This window comes from Rhinopithecus roxellana, chromosome 17 (assembly GCF_007565055.1).
Source record: "Rhinopithecus roxellana isolate Shanxi Qingling chromosome 17, ASM756505v1, whole genome shotgun sequence".
Classification (NCBI taxonomy): Eukaryota; Metazoa; Chordata; class Mammalia; order Primates; family Cercopithecidae; genus Rhinopithecus; species Rhinopithecus roxellana.
In genome coordinates, this window is record NC_044565.1 from 96125798 (window position 1) to 96149506 (window position 23709).

The window sequence follows — 23709 nt, forward strand, 5'->3', positions numbered from 1 at the left end:
GTAGAGATGGGGTTTCACCATGTTGGCCAGGCTGGTCTCAAACTCCTGACCTCAGATGATCCACCTGCCTCAGCCTCCCAAAGTGCTGCGATTACCGCGCCTGGCCAATATACCATCACTTCTTGTTCTCTGCTCCTCCCGCCAGAGATCCCCACTATTTCCTATGGAAATCTTTCCCTCCCCAGCATCCTTGCCTTTGCTATTTCCTGAGGGATGCCCCTGCCCAAGATGTATGAGTCCAAATCCTATATTACATCTTTTCAAATTCAGCTCACGTAGGTCCTGCTCTGCAAAGCTTTCTCTCTCTCACTGTTCTCATCTGCAAGCAGAAGTATGCTAGTTAAAAGAAAAGAAAAAAAAAAAAATCCCTGGTATGTAGCAACTGTGTATTTCCAGGGTGCAAATAATCCCAGAGGAACAGTTGCTAACTGTCAGCTCTTGTGAGCCTGTCAGCTGGTCCTGGCATGGCAAACCACAGTCCATGACCTGGAAGCATACCTTCCTGTTGTGAAATTCCTTAGTCATTCATGTGACCCCCGACCCAGCGCGCTCTCACCACATTTTGCTATGCGTGATAGTCATTTCTTTGCAAGTCTGCACTCAACTCCAGAAAAGCATCCTCACATAGGGAAATTCATGGCTTAAAATTCCAGCCCTACACTCCCAGCTCTGTGACTGGTAACCCTGTTACTTGTCAAGCCAAGTAGCTGGTAACCCTGCCACCTACCAAGTGTTGGGACACTCATCAAATGTTCAGAGCCTCAGTTTCCTCATCTATTAATGACAGCAGAAATGTAAATCAGTACAGCCATTAAGGAAGACAGTATAGAGGTTCCTGAAAAAATTAAACATACAACTACCTTATAATCCAGCAATTCCACTTCTGGGTATGTACCCAAAAGAATCTATGGTGGGGTCTTAAAGAGATATTTGTACACCTGTGTTCACAGCAGCATTATTCACAATACCCAAAAGGTGGAAGCAAATTAGTTTTAGCTCTTCCACCATCTATACATTTATTAAAAACATCATACGACACATCATAAATATATACAATTTTTGTTGATTTAAAAATTAATTTTAGGCCGGGCGCGGTGGCTCAAGCCTGTAATCCCAGCACTTTGGGAGGCTGAGACGTGTGGATCACGAGGTCAGGAGATCGAGACCATCCTGGCTAACACGGTGAAACCCCGTCTCTACTAAAAAAATACAAAAAACTAGCTGGGCGCGGTGGCGGGCGCCTGTAGTCCCAGCTACTCAGGAGGCTGAGGCAGGAGAATGGCGTGAATCCAGGGAGGCGGAGCTTGCAGTGAGTGGATATCGCGCCACTGCACTCCAGCACTCCAGCCTGGGTGACAGCGTGAGACTCTGTCTCAAAAAAAAAAAAAAAAAAAAAAAAATTAATTTTAAAAAGTTGTTTTTTTAAAGAGCAGCAACAATGGCAACCCTGCCCCACAGGACTGTTACAAGAATTAAACGAGTGTATTAGTAGTTTTCACACTGCTATAAAGCACTGATGGAGCCTACCTAACTAATAAATGAAAGAGGTTTAATGAACTAACAATTCCGCATGGCTGGGGAGGCCTTAGGAAACTTACAAGCATGGCAGAAGGTGAAGAGGAAAGAAGGACCTTCTTCACTTGGCGGCAGGGGAGAGGAGAGAAATGCCGTGAAGGGGAAACTTCCAAACACTTTTAAAACCGGCAGGGTGTGGTGGCTCACGCCTGTAATCCCAGCACTTTGGGAGGCCGAGGTGGGTGGATCACCTGAGGTCAGGAGTTCAAGACCAGCCTGACCAATGGTGAAACTCCATCTCTACTAAAAATACAAAAATTAGCTGGGCATGGTGGCAGGTGACTGTAATCTCAGTTACTCAGGAGACTGAGGCAGGAGAATCACTTGAACCCAGGAGGCGGAGGTTGCAGTGAGCTGAGATTGTGCTATTGCACTCCAGCCTGGGCAACAGAGTGAGATTCCGTCTCAAAAAAAAAAAAAAAAATGCCATCGGCTCTCATGAGAACCCCCTATCACGAGAACAGCATAGGGAAAACCACCCCCATGATCCAATCACCTCTCACCAGGTCCTTCCCTTGACATGTGGGGATTACAATTTGAGATGAGATTTGGGTGGGGACATAGAGCCAAACCATATCAATGAGATAACCATGCAAGTGCATTGCATAACAGTCCCTGGCACATTGCAGAGGTTTAATAAATGTTAATTTTCTCCACTCCTCAGGCTTTGAACACTCTAGAAGAGAAGCCATATTACAATTCATTTTTTAATTACCCTAAGTATCAAAAACACTACCTTGTAACTTGTAATTGTTCAAAACTACGCAATCGCTCAAAAATATTGTTGTTAACCTATCCACTGGAAATATGAGAGGGTTGACAGCGAGGGGAGGGGGCAGGGAGGGATGAGCCCAGAACCCACTGGGGAAGTGGGGATGGGCTGGGAAGAGACAAGGGAGGCAAGAAGCACAGGTAAATGGTGCTACTTACGCCCAAGATCCCCGGAGCTTACAGGGCCTCTTTGGCATCCCCCTCCCTCAGGCCTTCTTACCTCCACTGGGTGCACACTTACTATTGCTTATTCTTTAATTCTGGCTGTGGCTGAGCTGGACACCAGCGTCCTGGAACACCAACCACCTTCTGGGTGGCAATAATGACAGCAGCAGCTATTCCAACTGCAGCTGCTAATGGTATTTCCATATACTTAATCCCACGGGGCAGAAGTTGGCAATAGCATCCAGCAGCAGAAGAAAATGCTAACTGGGAATGCTGGGCTTAAGGAGTTTAATACGAAAATGGCAAATACCCCATAATTTCTTACCTTTTTCATCTAATAGAATACCTATCAACTAAACCTTACCTAAAACCTAAAATGCTTGAAATCTGCCCAGAAGCTTCAGTCTGATTTTGTCCATAGGTCAAATGCTAATGAACTGTTCTTTTCTTCCATTTCTGCTCCTCATGTTTAATCTAAAAACCACGGAGTCATGGAATGGGAAAGGCCTAGAGCTCCACTTGCTCTAATTACTTCTCTTTTCAAAAACCACAGATCTAAGGCAAACCCAAAAAGTCAGCCACGAGGAAATGCAGACTTGCAGACAAAATCGATTTGTTCCAAATTGGTGTGCTATGTATGGGGGCCTGGCCCCTCTGGAAACCCAGGGCTCAGGCTCCCATGCCAGGTGTTTTGTCACTTGGCAGCCTCCTCGGACACGTCAGAGTCAGGGAGCTGGGCTTCTGGAAAGAAGTCCATTCCATCTACGGACAGCATGCACAGCAGGGGCGATCAGCCTTAGCAAACCACTCAGCCTGTTTCCTCCTAGTCAGGGATTCTCAACAGGTTTAGGGGCGGGGTAGGATGGAGGGAGGTTTTATCAGAATCACGGCATTTGCACTATATAGTTTGAAAGATGTAACATAAAGCTGCTGCATTAGTACCAGCTGCCATATTTCTTTTTCTTGGAGGTGTCTAATAAATCTAAAGGAGAGTGCTCTATTGAGTTGAGCAAAATGGCCTGAGGTTCCAAGAAGTAGAGCTGCTGCTGACTCGTTGCTTCGTATAGCTGAAGATGAGTTCTTGAAGCCTGCAGATCCCAAATCTGGGATCTCTCATGACGTGGCATTACACACATCTGTGTGTACCTGTCTTTTTCTCCTCCATGGGACCAGCTCTCAGCAGATCCAACGACAAGATTCTGATTGTCTGTGGATCTTCTGATACATCTCCTCGCTTGTAATCATCATTCAATAAATGCTCTCTAAACACAGGTACCTCCTATGCAATCAGTACAGCACTTATAAAACAGATCAACAAAAAGATTGAATGAAACACACATGACAACGTGTTCATGGTTTTTCTCTAGGCAGAGACAGCGCAATTTCATCTTTTCCTCGTCTATCCTAAATTAATATACTTAGCACTGCTTTGTAAAATAATAATAAAAAACTTTTTTTTTAAAAGAAAAGCACCCCAGTTGATCATAGCCAAGGAAAAAAAAGACGCAGCCAGTTCTTACTTCGGCAAGGTTTAGGGGATTTATCATTTTCGCTGCCGATATTCTAACTAAAAAAACCCAACTAAACAGCCCAGAGAACGAGGTAACTTTCTGAGGCAGGCATTCAACAACTTCAAAAGCTCGGCCAAGTTTAGCAAATAAGTTTCGTTTCAAGGCAACACCGGAACGCCCACCGCGTGCCCCCAGCCGGGCGGGGCTCGGAAACTGGCCACCGCGGTCTTGCCCTTGGGTTGGGGACGCACCTCAGCTAAACAAACCTAGCAGCACTTCCCGGCTGGCGCCCGCGCGCTGTAGCTGGGGGAAAACAGACCTGAACGCGCATGCGCCGCGCTCGGCCGCGCCGTGCCGTGCTGCGCCGCAACGCCCATGGGCCCTCCAGGCCACATTCTTCGAAAACCAAGACAAGAAAGGCGGCAACTGCGCCTGCGGGGAGAGAAGCCGGCGGGGCGGGGGCGGAGCCGGAGGAAGGGGGTGGAGGCGCGCGTGCGCGCTGATCCAGCCGGCAGGAAGGCAGGCGCGCGGGGGCGGGGTCGCACGGCGGCAGGGGGCGGGGCTCCTGGGGCCGCTGCCGCCGTGCATTGTGCAGCAGGCGGCCCCCGCGCGGCAGGGCCCTGGACCCGCGCGGCTCCCGGGGATGGTGAGCAAGGCGCTGCTGCGCCTCGTGTCTGCCGTCAACCGCAGGAGGATGAAGCTGCTGCTGGGCATCGCCTTGCTGGCCTACGTCGCCTGTGAGTGCGCGCCCGCGGCTAGCTGGGGAGCCCCATTCATTCCCTGGCTCCGCGGTGGGCCGGGCGGCGGTGTTGCGGGGCCCCAAGGCGCTGCAGCCCCGCGTTGCTCCCCGCCCCGGGCGGGACCGGCGCTTTCTGCTCCCACCCGTTTCCACTCTTGCAGCAAAGCGGGCCAACTTGGGCGCACACCCCCGACAGCTTAGGCCCGGGCGCGGACCCCGGACGGAGGGGCCCTTAGCCGTCCTCGGGCGGCCCCCGGTCCCTGCCTCCTGTCCGGGGAACTCGGCGGCGGCGCTGTCGTCCTCGTCGCGCTGGGAGCCGCCGAGAATTCCGGCCGGCGACTCCGTAGCGTGCCGCGTGGGGATACCCCTGGGGACATCCGCGGTCGCGCCGCGGTGTTGGTTAAGTCGGATAAAAATACTGTGGCCGTTGGCAGAGCCCCCGCTCCGACTGTTTGCTCCTCAGGAAAATTACTCAGCGTTTAACTCTTGGGGAGCCAAGTGTGGGCGGCCCCCCGGGCCGCTGCCGTGCCCGGGTGTCGGGGCGCACAGGCACCCCCATTCTAGGTTTTCCCCCGGGGCTCGGCGGCAGGGCCCAGCGGGCAGGCAGTTCGGTGGCCGGGCGGGGCGTGCCTGCAGCTTCGCCGTGCGCGGGTCTAGTTTCTGTCATCACTGACAGCGTGCTGCCTGGAGACGGGGCAGGAGGGGCACTTCGCAGGCAGGTGGTGGGCCCTCTGCTTATTAGGGAAGTCAGAAACTCCTTTTTAAGATCTATTCGTTGGGCATATGTTTTAATTGCTGTTATTAATACGTCACCAAGTACCAAAATTGGACTGGAAATAGCTCCCAGTGTGAGCTGCGATTGAATGCTAGCCACCGAGACACACTGAAATGAAATCACCTGCTAACCTGTTGAGTTATCAAGATCTGATTCCCGAGGTTAGTGGAGACTTCACTTGTCTCAAGTGACTTCAGTTGAGCTCTAAGAAGGCAAGTATGAGTAGATCCAGCCTGTCTGCTAGAGCCCAGCTGTTCAGCGGGTGGAGCTGGAAAACCCCAGCAGGACTCCAGGTTGCTAGGGGAGGTTTCAGGCCTCGGATGGGTGTTAGATGTGAGTAGTTTTGCAAGGGAGGAATAACTACTCTGAAGTGTGTGTGGTCAATCTTGAGTAAGAAAGCTGAGACCCAAGAGGAAAGACCATTTAAAGTTGAATAACTATTTATTATGGCAATAATACTACCTACATTTGTTGAGTGCTTAACTGTGTATGTGAGTCTTGATTCTTAGTGCCATTGTCTGAATCATTCAGCAGTCCTGGGAAATCGGTGCTATAATGATTCCTGTTTTAGAGATGAGGAAGTTAAGGCCAAGAGAGATTAGGAAATTTATGTATGATCACACAGCAAGAGAAGGAAGACCAAAATTTGAACCCAGAAAGGTCTAGGAGCAGGATCTAGAACCCAGGTCTTCCAACAGCAGTTTCAATTTTATTTTGGGGGTATTCTGAAGTTGCCGCAAGGGTTTAGAATTAATAAACTAGGGGAGTTATGGAGTCATGGAAAGTTGTTTTTTTTTTTTTTTTTTTTTTTTGAGACGGAGTCTCGCTCTGTCGCCCAGGTTGGAGTGCAGTGGGGTGATCCCGGCTCACTGCAAGTTCCACCTCCCGGGTTCACGCCATTCTCCTGCCTCAGCCTCCCAAGTAGCTGGGACTACAGGCGCCCGCCACCACACCTGGCTAATGTTTTGTATTTTTAGTAGAGACGGAGTTTCACCATGTTAGCCAGGATGGTCTCGATCTCCTAACCTCGTGATCTGCCCGCCTCAGCCTCCGAAAGTGCTGGGATTACAGGCGTGAGCCACTGTGCCCGGCCGGAAAGTTTTTTTTAACCTGTTATTCATCTAATCAGGAAATCTTACCGAGTCCTTACTGTTGTCGCTGAACTTCGCACCAGGAGACACCATGGGGTGCTAAAACACCGGGTCTGTGCTGTGAGGGTACAGACCATATACCACATAGTCTAGCACATTGGTTCTCAGACTTAAGCATGCATCAGAATCACTAGGGGGTTTTTTAAAAACACAGACTGCTTGTCTCCCTCCTCAAGATTCTGATTCAGTTGGTCTGGGATGTGGCCTGAGAATCTGCATCACTAATAGGTGGTTCTGTATGCTGTTGCTGTGGCCTGATCCCACTTTGAGACCCACTGGCTAAGATGGTGAGGTGGGCATGAATTGGAAATGAAGGTTAAATTACAAACTGGTGTGAGGGAAAGGAATGAGTGAGAACTGTGGCAGGAACTCCTGAGTGAGAGCAATCAGGTATGTTTGTTTTCTTGAGGAATCAAAAAGTGAGCTGAGAATGGAAGGTTTATGTAGGAGTTAACAGGGAAGTCATAGGAGAGAGCGAGTTCTAGGAGGAGCAGTGTGTGCAGAGGTCCTGCGGCAGCCAAGGGCAGGCAGTATTCTAGGAATGCAAAGAAGGATGGTATTGTTGGAGTGTGAAAACAAAATTACAGCCATGAGTCTGCCCAGGCAGACGGGCCAGAGCAGGCAGGCAGGCCTGGGGTGCAGCCCACGACATGGGTGATTTTAGCTATGAGGGCTTTAAAACAGGGTGGAGGCAGTGTTAATAAGGAGCAGGTAGGCTAAGTCTGAGCCACTCTGCAGGGAAATATGTTACAGGGCTTGTGATTGATAACACCCAAGGACGCTGAAAATGTAGTCCCTCAACTGTAATGTCTGTGTTTTCTAATCTCTGCTTTTCCTAATTAATAATCTTGTCCTCCCTGTTACAAGTAAACTCTCACCACTGTTTGAAAAAACTGTCCATACTTCCCAATTATATACACCCTCACTGTGAGCCAGTCTCTGTTGCAGAAATGCCCTCCCTGTTTCGGGAACAGAACTCAAGTTCTGTTAGCCTTTCTCCTTCTGCTCCTTACATCTTTCCCAAAGCCTTTGTTATTTACTCTGGCCCTGAGTCTCCTCGTTGATACCACATAACTCTTCTTCATGTCTTGGGGTTGACCACCTGCCAACTTGCGTTGTACTTGAGTTCTTTCCCGTTCATATGTTGGCTTTTTCCTCAATGAAATCCCGATTCTGAGGACAGGGATTGTGTCTTGTGTGTTTCAGCCCTTGTAGCATTTATAGCAGTGCTAATGGCTCATTGAAAGAACTCAGTTTCTACCCTTTGTGCTGAATCAAAAATCAGGCCAACCTGCTAGGTATCTCCTGGGCAGACTCTGCTTGAATAACCTTTAACGTATTAGTTTTTTAGCATGCATATAGTGTAAAAAGTTAAGTAGCCTCTGCGGGGCCAAACAGTATCCCCTGCCACCATTTCCCTCTCCCCAGAAATAGGCACTTTACTTTTTTTTTTTTTTTTTTTTGATACAGAGTTTTGCTTTTGTTGCCCAGGCTGGGTTGCAATGGTGTGATTTCGGCTCACTGCAACCTTGGCCTCCCGGGTTCAAGTGATTCTCCTGCCTCAGCCTCCTGAGTATCTGGGATTACGGGCATGTGCCCCCATGCCTGGTTAATTTTGTATTTTCCGTGGTGGTCAGGATGGTCTCAAATGCCTGACCTCAGGTGATCCTCTGGCCTTGGCCTCCCGCAGGCATGAGCCACCACACCCAGCCCCTAGGCACTTAATTTCTTTTAGCTGATTATTTTGGTATTTGTCTTTGTGCCGCTGAATCACCTGGCTTCCTGATTTTTCAGTTGTAGATATTACCTAGTGACTTTGTTCTTTGGGAGATGATTTTTTTCTTCTCTTTGCCCCCATGCATGCTGTCTACCCTCCTATAGAGATGTGGTATAATCTCACGGAGATCAACATGCAGTGTTTACAAGTGTGACTATGTAAATGCTGTTCTAGTGAGTCATGTACGTTACTTTTTGTTTTCTCCAGCGAATAATTGGCCGGTGTTCTAATTTGCTTGCTTTCTATGTAGTATGACAGATCCAACTGCAAACTCTTTGCCAGTTGTCGCGTCTTCCCCCACGATGTTCACGGGCATCAGGATGCCCCTCTGTCAGCACCCCTTCCTGAAGAAGGGCCCCGGAGCCTTCTACTGAAACTTGTGTATGCATCTGGAGATCAGCTGCCAGCCTCACCACCTGCACCCACATCAGCCTGGACCTGCCCATCGCAGGGCTTCTGTTTCCTGACTCTCTCTTGTTTCACTCCCTGGTTTGGATGTGATGGGAGGTGAATTTTGAGACTTTATCCATAAGTATGTTTTCTGCCTTCATATCTGATAGATTGATAATATAGAATTATACACAAAATTTTTTCCTTTAGAATTTTTGAAGCATCAATCTAATCCTTTTTGGCCTCCAGTATCGTTGAAGAGTTTCAAGTCAGTCCTTCTCTTTCTGAAGATTGTAGCGTCTTCCTTTCATCCCTGGTCATCAGTGTTCACCACACATGTCCAGCCGCCTGCCCCCCAGGCTCTTGGTAGGATTGCCCTCCCTTCCTCACTCCCTGAGCTTGATGGCCTCACATGGTTGCTGTGCCAGTGGCCTGCCCGGGAGCTGAGCGCAAGTGCTACTTCCACTTCTGGGCCTGAGTGTAAGTTGCTGCCAGAGTTTTCCCTCCCTTTAGTTTGGTTCTGAACTCAGCTTGACAATGATGATACTCAGCTTGCAGAACCCCCTCCTATCCATGCTATGACCCTGTTCGATTGAAATAAACTTGAAGAATAAATCTTTGTTGTTTTAGGCCTCTGAGGGCTTTTGGGCTACTCATTGCTACAGCTTAACAATGCCTGCCCTGACTGATACATCCATGGTGTTCCGAGATACACAGTGCCTTGGTGTATTTTATCCAGCATGTTGGGGATTTCTGTGCCCTGGCAATCCAGAAACACTTGTTCTTTAGTTCTGGGAATTTTCTTGAATTATTCTGTGGTGATTTTCTCCCCTCCCATTTTCTATTTTATCTCTTTCTGGAACTACTACTATTCTGATAAAGGATTGCCGGACCAATCCTCTTATTTCGTATTTTCTACCATTTTAAGGTTGTTGCATTTTTGGGAAGCCTCCTCGTTTTCGTATTTAGACTCTTCTAGTGATTTTTTTACATTTTATTTTTGCCATACTTTTTTCACGTATAAGAGTTCTTTTTTGTTCTGTCAACTTTTTTTAAAAACTAAAACATGGTCTTCATTTCATGGTATATTCTCTTGATTTTTAAAAATTTTGTTTTCTTTTCTCGTTGCTGAAGGATCTCTTTCCTCTAGGCTGCCTTCCCGTTTCTGTGTGAGGCTCTGCTCAGATGGCCTGCCCATGTTTAATAGTGGGGGACTCGGCGGGGATGAGCAATGCCTGCTGTGAGCTGAACCTTTCCTTGTTGGGGCCTTCTGATCTCAGTGCTGTGGGTCGGTCCTCCCAGGCTGTTGTCACAAGACTCTGTCTGGTCCCTGCAGGAAGCGGAGGCTTGGCTGCCTGCATCCTGGAGCCCAGTGAGCGAGGGCTGCAGCCTAATCAGTAACCTGATTGTCCCTGGGGGATCTGGGCTCTCCTGTCAGAGACCCTGATTCCACCCTCTTGAGAGGTGGAGCCACCTGTCTTCTCCCAGAGTGGGACAGGAGCTGAAAGTTGTCCTGCTTCTTAGATATCTTTGAAAATCAGACTTCCTGTCTCTGCTGCCTCCACACCCATTGCAGATGCGCCAGGCCTGGCCAATTCTTGACCCTGTCTAGGTATAAATGGGCCGTTCCACTGTCCACCCCTGTCCGTGTTCTCTCCATGTCCCCACATCCACCCATCTTCTTTATCCCATCCAGCAGAATTTTGGTGCCAGTTCTCCCTTCCCCTTCTCCCTGTCCACGTGGATTGATTCCTCAGACAACAAGAACAAAAAAGAAATCAGGGAGGAGGGACATGGAGAGAGGGGCCGGGAGGAAAATAGATTGCCTATATTCAAGAAAAGAAAATAAATCAAAGACAAAAGACATTGTCTGATATTTTAGTGGGGTTTAGGAGCCATTATCTTCTCACCTTTAGCCTTTGAAAATTAGAGTTGAGGCCGGGCGCGGTGGCTCATGCCTGTAATCCCAGCATTTTGGGAGGCCAAGGCAGGTGGATCACCTGAGGTCAGGAGTTTGAGACCAGCCTGGCCAACATGGTGAAACCTGTCTCTACTAAAAATACAAAAAATTAGCTGGGTGTGGTGGCGGGCACCTATAATCCCAGCTACTCAGGAGGCTGAGGCAGGAGAATCTGGTGAACCTGGAGGTGGAAGTTGCAGTGGGCCAAGATCGTGTCGTTGCACTCCAGCCTGGACAACAAAAGCAAAACTCCATCTCAAAAGAAAAAAAAAAAGGAAATTAGAGTTGTGACATCTAGTAACGTTTATGTAATTTTTGGTGTATCATGAATTTTGTTGTAGTGACGTTTTAGTTGTGGTACCTTTCTTTCCTGCCGGTGTTGCTTAACAAGAAAAGAGATAAAACCTGAAAACCATATGAAAGAGTGTTTTATGTGTCTTTGTTTCATGTTTATGGTAACAGACTTCAAACTTCTCTGAGGTTGGGACTTTGGTTACAGTACAGTTTTGCCCTTAATATAATCAGCTCCTGCATGATTGGCAATTGCCCTCATAAATTCACTGGGGACACAATTGCTGGCCTCTGCCTTGGAGGACGTGCAGCAAGTTAGATATCACTGTGATGCCAGAGGACCGTGGGGGAGAGCAGATGGCTAAAATCCAACAACCTAGTACCAGTGGCATTCCCAGGCTGACCTGAGCATGGGATCAGCTTGGGCTTGTCAAATGCAGGCTCCTAGGATCCTCCTAGGCCTGTATGAGTCTGGGGGTTGGAGGCACAACCTGGAAATTGTGAACTTTCAACATTTTCCAAATTTCCATGCAGATTTTCTATCTTTTCTACTAAAGGAATATTTTAGTGAACACCCAAATACTCTCTGCCCAGATTCACCAGATGCCTACATTTTTTCCACATTTGTCTTTCTCTTACTCTTTTATATATATTTTATGTATACTTTCTTTGTTGAAATATTTGAAAGGTGCAGACATAACAGTACTTCACCTTCAAGTACTTTACATATATCTCGTAAGAATAAAGGTATTCATTCATCTATATAATCTCATTACCATTATCACACCTTAAGAATTAACAAAATAATATCATCTACGATATAGTCTATATTTAAATTTCCTCCCATTGTACCGCAAATGACTTTGATAGCCTTTCTGAGATTTTTGTTTTTTGCTTCTGTTTTTTTGAGGCAGGGTTTCAATCTGTTGCCCAGGCTGGAATGCAGTGGCACAATCTTAGCTCACTGCAGCCTCGAAATCCTGGGCTCAAGTGATCCTTCTGCCTCAGGCTCTTGAGTAGCTGGGACTGCAGGTGTGTGCCACCACACCCAGCTAATTAAAACAAATTTTTTTGTTTGGTTTAAAATCTGGGACCCAGTCAAGATTTACATGTTGCATTTGGTTTTATGTCTCTAAATTTAGCCATAATAGCCTGATTTTTTTGTTTGTTTGTTTCTCATGACATTTAGCTATATATATGTGTGTGTATATGTACATATTTATATATATACGTGTGTGTGTGTGTGTGTGTGTATATATATATATATATATATATATATATATATAAAGCCCAGAGCAGTTTTCCTATAAATCCCCACATTCTGGATTTATCTGATTGTTTCCTTATGATTAAGTTCAGTTAAACATTTTTATAACAATGCTTGCTAATTGGTGGTGTTGGGAACATGTAGTGTCTGGGCTGGTTTGACAGTGTTCAGTGTGACCCCTGGAAGGAATGGCCTCTATGCTGCTGCATTTTGAAGGTACATTTTTGTAGTTTGCAATCTGTGGAGTGATTCTTGCAGCCTGTGCGAGTATCTTGTTCTCCAGCCAGTGCATTCCATGTCCATTGACGATCCTTGCCTGGACCAGGTTTTATGTTGGGGATTGCAATTAGTGGTTTTCTAATTGTGTAAATCTTTTAATGTTTGTTAACTGGTGTTGTTTTGAAAATAACTTTCCCTCCCTCTTTATTCTCTCACTGTATTAGTTTCCCATGACTGCTGTAACAAATTACCCCAAATTAGGTGCCTTTGAAACAAGAGATATTTATTATTTCTCAGTCTGGCGGCCAGAAGTCTGAAATCAAGGTGTTGGCAGGGCTGAGCTTCCTCGAAAGGGATGCCCATAAGACCCGGGGCATTGAGTTGGCATTTCGCAGAGGGATACAATTTGGGCAGTGGAGTTGAAGGTGAAAGTGATGGAATGAGCAGAGGCTGGAGTGGCACAGTGCCAGGAGCAGGAGTCTTTGTGGCCCATAAAGGCAGAATGTGTAAGTCTGACTAATTACATCCACAAAGACCTTTTTTCCAAGTGACATAACAATCACAAATTCTAGGAATTGGGATGTGGACGTAGTTTAGGGGGGCACCGTTAAACTCATAGTGATCATTCTTTAATCACTGTGGATCGGTAGCTTCTTTTAGTCTTCGAGCACTTCCTTGATGTCTAGATGTTTCAGGCTCATCTTGTTCTTTTTCTGCCCCAAACCTGGAATCAGCCGTCTCTCTAAGGAGCCAGAATTGAGTGGAATCATTGGCCACTTGCTTGGTGTCTAGAGAGTGGGAGAATTGGTTGGTAGTATGGGAAAAGCACACACACGTGGTATCAGAAGTGTTCTGTAGGTAGAAATGGGGTTTAGGAGTTGGGTGTCTTTATTTTCAACAATTTTCCCTTTTTCCACCATAGTTCCTAAGAAAATGGACAAGGTAAAGTGGTCAAGGTAAAGTGCTGAGTACCATGAGAGAAATGAGACCTGGGACTTGGAGAGAACGGGATGCCCATAAGACCTGGGGCATTGAGTTGGCATTTCGCAGAGGGATACAATTTGGGCAGTGGAGTTGAAGGTGAAAGTGATGGAATGAGCAGAGGCTGGAGTGGCACAGTGCCAGGAGCAGGAGTCTTTGTGGTCCATAAAGGCAGAACGTGGAAGTCTGACCTGACATAAACTTGATTTAATGAGATGAGTAAGCCTTCCATAAGAATTTGTGCAGCATGAGAGAGATTTTGATGAACATGCCTGAAGTGTTTAGACATTAGGGCAGGGCAAAGTATAATCAGTTTCGCATTTGGGGGTTGGCCAGTGTGGCCTGAAATGTGCTTTGTGGTGTGCCTCTCTCCTGTGCTGCCTACCTTTTGTAGACATGTGACTGGATTCTAGTCCTGGTATATGATATGTATGGTACTTCTGTACAGGCCAGTGCTGTGATCTGAATGTTTGTGTCCCCTGGAATTCATATGTTGGAACCTAATCCCTGAAGTGATGGCATGAAGAAGTGGGGTATCTGGGAGGTGATTAGGTCGGGGCAGAGCCCCCATGCAGGGGATTAGTGTCTTTGTAAAAGAGGCCCAAAGGAGTTCATTCCTCCCTTCCACCGTGTGAGGATACAGCAAGAAGGCACCGTCTGTGAATCAGGAAGTGAGCCCTCACCACCAGTGCCTTGATCTTGGACTTCCCAGCCTTCGGAACTGTGAGAAGCAAATTCCTGTTTATTAGCCACCCACTGTGTAGTATATTTGTGGTAGCAGCCTGAACACGGACTAAGACAGCTGAGAAGTCAAGAACATGTCTGATGTGAAGTTGGAGAGCTTTCACAAATAGATGTTGAATAGGTGAGGCCAGTTACCAGATTCTTCGTGTGTACTGAACCCACATTAATGTCTCCTGCAAATTTCTTTTCTTGCTTTTTGTCTTACAAATATGACAGGTCCTAGGAATCACCTGAAGGGCAAATGTGGGGAGGAGTAATTCAGGGTCAGCCCTTTTCTTTTTCTTTTTATACATTTATTTTTTTCTGAGGTGGAGTCTCGCTTTGTTGCCCAGGTTGGAGTGCAGTGGTATGATTTTGGCTCACAGCAACCACTCCTCCTGGGTTCCAGCGTTTCTCCTGCCTGAGGCTCTGGAGTAGCTGGGATTACAAATATGGTCCACCACGCCTGGCTAATTTTTGTATTTCTAGTAGAGATGAGGTTTCACCATGTTGGCCAGGCTGGTCTCGAACTCCCGACCTCAGGTGATCCACCCACCTCGGCCTCCCAAAGTGCTGGGATTTCAGGCGTGAGCCACTGTGCCTGGCGGGATCATCCCTTTTCTGAATAAAGTCATCTCACCCTGATTCAGCTCACCCTATCACGTGGTGCAAGCTTTCTAACCTTCTGTTTCATTTTTTTTTTTTTCCACTTGTAAAATGAAGATACTCTGGTCTCTTTTGCCTTGCAGGTAAAAATAATTTGTTTTAAATACTGTGAGGAATTGAGGGAATTTCTCTAAAGAGATGGTAGTGTCAGCTGATGAACCTCAAGGGAAAAAAGGTGTTGTACAGTAACCTGCAACATAGAGGGACTCTTTACAGGCAGGAAGGGCAGTGACGGCCAGCAAGTGGGAACTTCTCCACTGAGGGGGCCCGAGGGTTTCCTTATCGCCCTGCATTTAGAAGGGCCAAGAGTGAATTGGGAGTTAATCCATCAGTTTCTTTTTGGTTAAGCTTTTTAGAGTTGCTGTAACCAAAATAAGTAAGTGAAGTAAAGCAACTGCAGAAAACATTTGAACTTCAAAGCAGTCTTTTTCAGAGGGAGTCTGGATGTGCTAGAAAAGGAAAACAATTTTGTTAGGGTGGTGAGATCTTGGAATGTTATTCTTAGTATCTTTGAATATTTTTATAGCATTTTTAGAAATTGAAAGCAAAGCATACTGGTTCTAAGTTAGAATTTGGTTGATGTATATACTGGGGTGACCTTGCTTTTTAAAAAAAAAAAAAAAAAAAAGACGTGAGCAGGCAGCTGGGTTTTTATCAGCAACAGAACATTGGTGGTGTAGGATGGCTTGGTTGTAACCAAGGGAAAGAACCAAGTTGTTCTGACACTCATCAAGGGGCCTGGTGATGGCTCTGGTGGAAATGACCATTAGCTGTGAATAACAGGTCCTCATAAACAGGACTTCTTAGCAAAACCCATATACTGCCAAATCAGGATCTTTTTCTTTTTTTCCTTTAGGTTTCTTTTGCTGTTCTGTGGAATTTATTTCTGATTCCCTGCTTCCTTACCCCAATGCATCCTAATTATTTAAAAAATGGAATTTCTATCCTAGGTTCTTAATACAATGAGAGGACCCCACTACCCCAGTGGAGACGCTCTCTGCCCTCCTTAGGCTTCACCTTAACTGCACTCCCACCCCAGCGCCACCCACCAGTGCAGATGCTGAAATTCAGCCCTCACTTTGGGCAGGAGAAGCGGCACCCGACTATCCTGCAGTGAGGCGTGAAGAAGGGAGATGTTCTCTCCGTTTCATAGAGGGGGAAACTGAGGCACAGAGAATGAGCCCAGAGCACTGACAACCCTCTGGGTTGGGACGCAGCTGCAGTGGCTGAGGGTCATGCCCGTGGGTGCCGTGGTTTCCTCCTAGATTCCCTCCCTCACCTTTCTCTCTCTGCCCCTTTTGAATACAAAATGAAAAGGCTCACTTAAAACCATTATTAAAATTTTTTAAATTCCCAATTGAAAATTACAAAATACAGGAGAAATGAGAAAACAAGGTGCTCAATGTGGAAAAGCTAGAGAATGAAGTGCAAAGAAGAGAAAAATCCCAAACCTCATAATTTCTGCATATTAAATTGCCTTCCCATCCAGAAACAGCGCCTAGCTTTTCTTTGCCAAGCTTGTTCAAGCAGCGGCCCGTGGGCTGCATGTGGCCCAGGACAAATTCATAAACGTTCTTAAAACATTATGAGTTTTTTGTTTTTGTTTTTTTTGCTTTCTTTGCTCATCAGCTATTGTTAGTGTTACGTGGGGCCCAAGACAATTATTTTTCCAGTGTGGTCTGGGGAATCCAAAAGATTGGACATCCCTGCTTTAGACAGACCTGTCTTTTGACCGTCAGGAAGGTGTTGTAATTTCTTTCTTTTGCGAAGTGTATTTCCATCAAGTTTCTCTTTAGCATTCTTTCTACATCAAGATCAAGTATCAAATATATTACTAACAAAACTTTTTAACAGTAAGCAATAAAGAGCTCTGAAATTATAATCCATCTTTAAAAAAAGTTATCCTTTGCCTTTTGTATGAATGCTTAAGTTGTATACATTTTTCCCATCTTGTTCTTAACGTTTCAAAGTGCCCTACTTTCTGAAAGAAATAATAGAGCTTTACATGTTATGTCGGATTCTAGCATTAGCAGTCTCCTGGGTTTCTTAGATCATAGTAGTTCCGCCTAAAAGTTGTGGTGAGAAGTCTGAATTTCCTTTTACTTTTTCTTTCTAACTAGTATGGTGGTTTTGTTGTTGTTGTTGTTGTTGTTATTGTTGTTTTTTGGAGACGGAGTCTTACTCTGTAGCCCAAGCTGGAGTACAGTGACACCGTATCAGCTCACTGCAACCTGCCCTCCTGGGCTCAAGTGTTTCTGGTGCGTCAGTGTCCCAAGTAGCTGGGACTACAGGCACATGCCACCATGCCCGGCTAGTTTTTTGTATTTTAGTGGAGACAGGGTTTCACCATGTTGCCCAGGGTGGACTCGAACTCCTCCGCTCAGGCGGTGCTCCCGCCTGGACCTCCTAAAGTGCTGGAATTACAGGTTGTGAGCCACCATGCCCCACTTGCCCCAGCTTTCTTTGCCTTAGGCATTCTAAAAATAGTTTCATCCACGGTTATTCTCAAACCTAATCTGTGGTGCTGGCTGGAGCCTGCTGAGAAGGGAGCATGTGCTGGGAGCTGGGGCCAGTCAGCAGTTTTCAGAGAGGCCTAGGCATTCAATGGTGAGGTTCCAGAGCCCTGCCCTGAGCCAGGGACGTGATTGGCGGGAGGAAGAAGAGTACAGGGCTGCTGCAGGATGTGCCTGTAAGGATGAGGGCCCTGATGCTTAGCCTCACTGGTGACGGGCATGGGAGGGGTGAAACTCCAGTGACCTCTCTGCTGCCCACCCTGTGGGATGCCCCCATGAGCTAGGAGGGATTCCCTCCCCTTGGTTTTCCTCTTTTTCTTTAATGAATCTGTTCATTCCATCAAAAACTAAGGAGATTCATTCATTTGGTAACCTTAGGGTAAGTATATTTCATTTTCCATTGTTATTGTTTGAGGTAAAATATTGTCACATTTCTGTAGGTGGAGCCTACGTCTCTTTAAGTAGAAAAAGGCCAAAGAAATAGCATGGCAGCATTTTCTACCATGCCACACCAGGCATCGTTGATATTTGCGAAGTTGGGAGGAGAGAAAGAAGGAGAATCCACTTCTTATCATTTGATATTTGTCTGTAGTAATTTGCAGGATCAAAGTCCATTTTTGCTTTCTGGAGATCAGAAGTGGTCTGGAAATTTTCTATTTCTGCCTCCCTATTCTGCTCCCCAAATTTGATGCTATCCTCTGGTATTTCGGATGAAGAGATGTTTTGTGCTTGTTAAATGGTGACACTGGACTAGAACCTCGAGTGAAACGTGTGAGTGCAACATGTTTCCAAGTTGATTGGTGTCCTGCTTCCAGTGATGGAAAGTACTTGATTTTTTCAGGTGGAGATGTGCAGATAGTGTATCTTATTTCCAGCTCCAAGAATTAGTCACATAGTTGTTACTGAAGTATTTATTGCAGAGCTTTCTCTCTGTAGTATTTTTGCGCCAAATCCTAAGGTGAGGTGGAGAACCTGGGAAGGTACTTGGTGGTTAAGGGTGGTTTATAATTTGGATAGTGAGATGCAAGGGTCATTGATATTTTACGTATATTTCTGGGGCTTAGTTTTAATTCATAATTTTAACAATCAGTCTGGAAGTATATGGAATGCATTGCTCCCTTCCAGCTAATCCTGTTCACCTTCCCGTGGGTTAGAATGTCTTAAGTGCTTTTAAAATGTAAATGGTTTTATGCCCTTGATTTTTCTGTGCTTTGCTTTTTTACTTTGTATGTGGAGGAAATCTTTCTTTTTTGAGTCTTTCTCTGTCGCCTAGGCTGGAGTGCAGTGGTGTGATCTCGGTTCACTGCAACCTCTGCCTCCTGGGTTCGAGTGATTCTCCTGCCTCAGCCTCCGGAGTAGCTGGGATTACAGGTGCACGCCACCATGCTTGGCTAATTTTGGTATTCTTTTAGTAGAGATGGGGTTTTACCATGTTGGCCAGGCTGGTCTGGAACTCCTGACCTTGTGATCTGCCCACCTCAGCCTCCCAAAGTGCTGGGATTACAGGCATGAGCCACTGCGCCCAGCCATGGAGGAAATCTTTCAATGTAGAGATCTACCTCGTGAATCCATGGTTACACAGAACTCATTGGTAGATTTATGTCATAGTGCCTGTGCCTGATGCATGACGGAGCCACAGAGGGAGACTAGGCGCCCTTGGGATGAGGAGAGAGCCAGACACCAGTGATCGTGCAGGGCTTTGCTGCACAGAGCAAAGGTAACATGAAGCCCTGCTCCCAAGCTGTGCCCAGTCCAGCCCACGGGAACCTGGTCCTGAGCGAGCTTTATCAGCACAGCCCTGCCGTCCATTAGAAAAAAGGCCCATTAATGATCAGACACTGATTATTTCTTGGTCAGGAAGTACGAGTGTGATAGAAGCTGGAAGGCATTCTGTGGTTCAGGAAGGCTGAGGGGCACTGGGTGTGCTCAGAACTACCCTGCCCAGCTTGCCACAGGTGATGGAGGAGTGGACATAGGGCAGGGGCAAGGGGGCTGGGTGTGGGGGCCAGTGCCAGGCATCCACTAGGGGGTATTCTACTCCACGTGGAATATTGTAAAAGAGATTGTGGAGCTGCTATATATATACACCCACATACATATATACACACACAGACACATAGACACACATACATATACACATACATATATATACACACACATATATACATACACATACACCCACTTGTATATATTTACGCACACATATACACACACTTGTATATGTATACATACACATACTTGTATATATACACACACGTATGTATATACACACATACATATATAGACACACATACTTTTTGCCTCGTCCTTGTACATTTTTTATTTCTGTTATAATGAACTTAATATAGTGGTACATATACATATATGTGGGGTGCATGCTCAAGACTGATAATTGGAAGCAGGTGACCAGATTGTTCTGGAGAACTTGGAAATCTTGAGCAGGAAAAGGACAAAGACTTTTTGGACAAACCGTGTAAAGAAGGGAGAAGTGCCACATGGGGATGGCATAGACAGAAGGGCCCGGAAGGAGGCGGCCTGGTGATGCAGTGGCCAGGGCCCCCACGCGGCGGGCACAGAGATGGGGGACATGTGAAAGAGTACGTTGTCAGCATCTGCCAACCACGATGGAAGAGCAGTGAAGAGGGAGAAGGGGCATCTAGAATTCAGTAGCGCCTGAGACGGAGGAGGTGCGTGCAGAGGAGTTCTTCTGGCATTTGACTCTGTTCTTTGTCTTACTAAAATGTGGAATGTCTTAAGAGGAACTGAGCAAGTGAGAACACGGGTGGGCACCCAGAGCAGAGGGTCTCGGATTTGGGCCACATCAGCATCACCTGGAGCCTTGCTAAGGCCAGATGGCCGGGCCACACCCCAGAGTGTCTGCTTTGACAGCTATCCTACCCCAGGCTGCAATAACAAAATGCCACAGACTGGGTGGCTTACAAACAACAGAAATTTATTTCCCACAATTCTGGAGGCTGGGAAGTCCAAGATGAAGGCCCCAGCAGATTCAGTGTCTGGTGAGGGTCCACTCCCTGGTTCATAGATGGCGCCTTCTCGCAGTGTCCTCACATGGCAAAGGGGTGAGGGTGCTCTCCGGGGTCCCTCTTAAGAGGGCACTGACCTCATTCATGAGAGCTCTGCTTTCCCAACTCAGTCACCACCCACAATCCTCACCTCGGAATGCCAATATATTGGGGGTTAGAATTTCAACATGTGAATTTGGAGGAGACACAAATATTCAGACAGGAGCCCTGCCTGGGACCTGAGAATCCGTATCTTTAGCAAGTTCTCAGATGAGGCTGCTGGGGCGGTTCAGGAACACACCTTGCATAGCCCTGGTCTGAACAGGCGTTTGTGCTGTTCTCCCTTAGAGGATTTCCTGTGGAACTGAATTTCTTTTATCCAGGTATTTTATTCGAAAATAAACAAATATATACATGTATAGCTTTAAAAATGCATGTAGCTAGGCCAGGCTTGGTGTCTTACGTCTATAATCCCATCACTTTGGGAGGCTGAGGCAGGTGGATCACCTGAGGTCTGGAGTTCAAGACCAGCCTGACCAACATGGTGAAATCCCGTCTCTACTAAAAATACAAAAATTAGCCAGGTGTGGTAGCACGCACCTGTAATCCCAGCTACTCAGGAGGCGAGACAGGAGAATCGCTTGAACCCGGGCAGTGGAGGTTACGGTGAGCCAGATTGTGCCACTTCATTCCAGCCTGGGTGTCAGAGTAAGACTCCATCTAAAAAAAAAATGTAGCTTTAAAAACAAAAACATTGACCCTGCTGTATGTATTCTGTAAGTTGTCCTTTTTACTTAACGTTGACATTTTATGTGGAAAGACTTTTAAAAGGTGCAGATATCATCTGCAAAACCCATACTTTTAACCACCTTTTTAAAAACGTGATATCTTGGGACAGATTTTTTCCCCTGGGCATATTGGTAGAATTTTATTAGGTAAGCCTATGGGAAGGTGTGCGTCACAAACAAGGGTTTTATAGCCGGATTTCAGAGCCTACCATCTGGGGTTGCAGAGGGCTTGCTCTTTTGCCTGCTTCTGGAGAAAACTAATTGGAGTTCTGGCTTCCTGGAGGGCTGAGAGCAGGGCGAGGACCACAGGGAGGTCTGATAAGCAAGTGCCCTCCGCTTTAGGCTTGGAGCATGCCAGTTGCTAGAGCCTGCTCAGGTACCCCAAATTGCCTTTTTATTTGGGCCACTTTTCATCCTGTGTAACCACTTAGGATGAGCGCAGGCCTGGAAGGCTGAGGGTGGCGGCGGCAAAGGCTACTCTAGTCTGGACATGCTTCAGGAAGTTTAGGGCTAAGGCTACTTCAGGTTCAGGAGTAGGCATGGTTTCCCGTTCGGCAACTGCCGCTCTGGTCTGTCATGATGCCTGACCTTTGAGCACCTCATTCTTTTGGTAGGAACTAGCAACTGCGAAGCCCCCTCAGCCCAGGGACACATCCTCCTTTCTTACTCGAAGAATTAAACACAGAGCAGTGTCTTCTAATTTGAACCTTCTGGTCAGCTTAAGCCAAACTCTGAATGCTTTTCTTCTTGGAAGAATGATGCATATTCTTATCTGCTTTAAGAAAACATTTCAGTTGTGCCACCTCAGGGTTTATCCAAGGCAAGTCAAAGATTTGCCCTTTTCCAGAGAGCTAGGATGATTGGGGTTCTTCAGAGGTGAGTAAGGATGCATCTTTGCCATGTACACTTGTTTTGTTCAGATGGGAGGTGGGAGGACTGCGGTCAGGTGGGGAGCAGCCTGGGTTGGGGGGATTGGGATCAGAATTTTCCGAAGATTCAGACTTGGCCCTTGACTTCTACCCAGGTGGACCAGTCTCGATGCAAAGCTGCGCTTTTGACTGGAGGAGGGGGCAGATACACTTGGTAGGGTATGCTGTGGGTGAGGAGGGGTTTAGCCTTATATTTGGCTTGATTTGAGGGCTGTGACCTGGGCATATGAGCATCAGTAGATTAAAGGTGGTGACAGGTCCGGCTCTGTTTTGGTTGTGGTTATATTTCACTGTTTAACCAACCACTCTAAAACATAGTGGCAGAAAACAGTTACCGTTGTATTTATACCCATGGGTTTGATGGGTCAGAAATTTGAGATGAGGATGGCTCTTCTTCGTTTCGTGATGCCTGGGACCACACCCAGGTTAGAGCATCCATTTGCAGGCGGCTTCTTCTCTGGCAGGTCTGGACCTTGAGGACAGACTCAGGCTTAGCTGTTAGAGTGCCCACAGGCAACCTGTCCGGCCTCGGGTGGTCAGACTTCATGCATGGTGGTTCAAGGCTCTGAGACCGAGTGTCTCAGCAAATGTGGCGGAAGCACTGGCCATCTGTGACCATCTAAAGACATCATATAGTGTATCTTCTGCTCTTCCCTGTGGTCCAAGCAGCCCGAGACCCCCAGACTTAAAAGAAGGACATAGAGACACTCCTCCTGTCCCCCCATGCAAGGTGTGCCAGATAATTTTTGGACAGGTTTTAAAAGTGTCACTTTGGAGTCTCCCTTTGGGTATAAAGACTCCATGTAGCTTCGCTGCAAGCACTTGGCAGACAAACTGTTTTGCAACTCAGATGAAGCTTTTTGATACAGCTCACATGTTCAGAAAAACTTGAGAGGAACAGCAAACAGTCCAGCATCGGAATGCATGCAGCAGCAGCATTCTGGAACTTTCTCTGCCAATAATACTTTCAGTGTGCTCAAGGTGCCCTCTGTTTGTATAAGATTTCCATTTTGAACGCCTCTCTAAATTAAAGTGTTCCTGCTGTGAGCACTGGAAGGTTGGAAATCGCTATTCGTTCTCCTGAAATGGGGGGCGTCTTTCACATTCCAGGAGGCTTCACTGCCCCGCTGAGGATTTCATGGAGGTTGATGTCACTCAGTTTTTGTTTGAGCATGTGCCACGTGGCATCGAGGATGGGGGGATTAGCTTAGGGGATGTGTTTGGAAATGAACAAGGCGCCTTTATTCCGTGCAGATGGGAAGGAATCTGGAGCCCTTGACAGGTCATGCAGGCCTTGGACGGAGGCCTCACTTTTGGAAGGGTGGCCCGGGGTGGGTGGGCACTAGCTGTGTGGCCTCGAGCAAGTCACAGGCTACCTCTTGGGGCCTGTCTTCCGCTGTGGGATGGTGGTGATACCATGACTTTGTGATTAGAACCAACATAAAAGGCCCACGTGGAGTAGGTGCTCAGTAAGCAGCAATGATGCCGGCATTGC

The 23709-nt window shown here is 46.8% G+C and overlaps 1 protein-coding gene across 2 annotated transcripts in view; it reads left to right on the forward strand.

Moving 5' to 3' along the window:
- The first annotated feature begins 4529 nt into the window (after positions 1-4529).
- UXS1 (UDP-glucuronate decarboxylase 1) overlaps positions 4530-23709 on the forward strand; it is a 92990-nt gene continuing 73810 nt past the window's right edge. Inside the window, exon 1 of one of the 2 annotated variants that reach the window (XM_010360991.2) lies at positions 4530-4759. In XM_010360991.2, coding sequence (XP_010359293.1) covers positions 4666-4759 — 94 coding nt within the window. In that variant the 5' untranslated portion in view covers positions 4530-4665. The remainder of the gene's footprint in view (positions 4760-23709) is intronic. The other variant, XM_010360990.2, reaches the window with a different exon arrangement.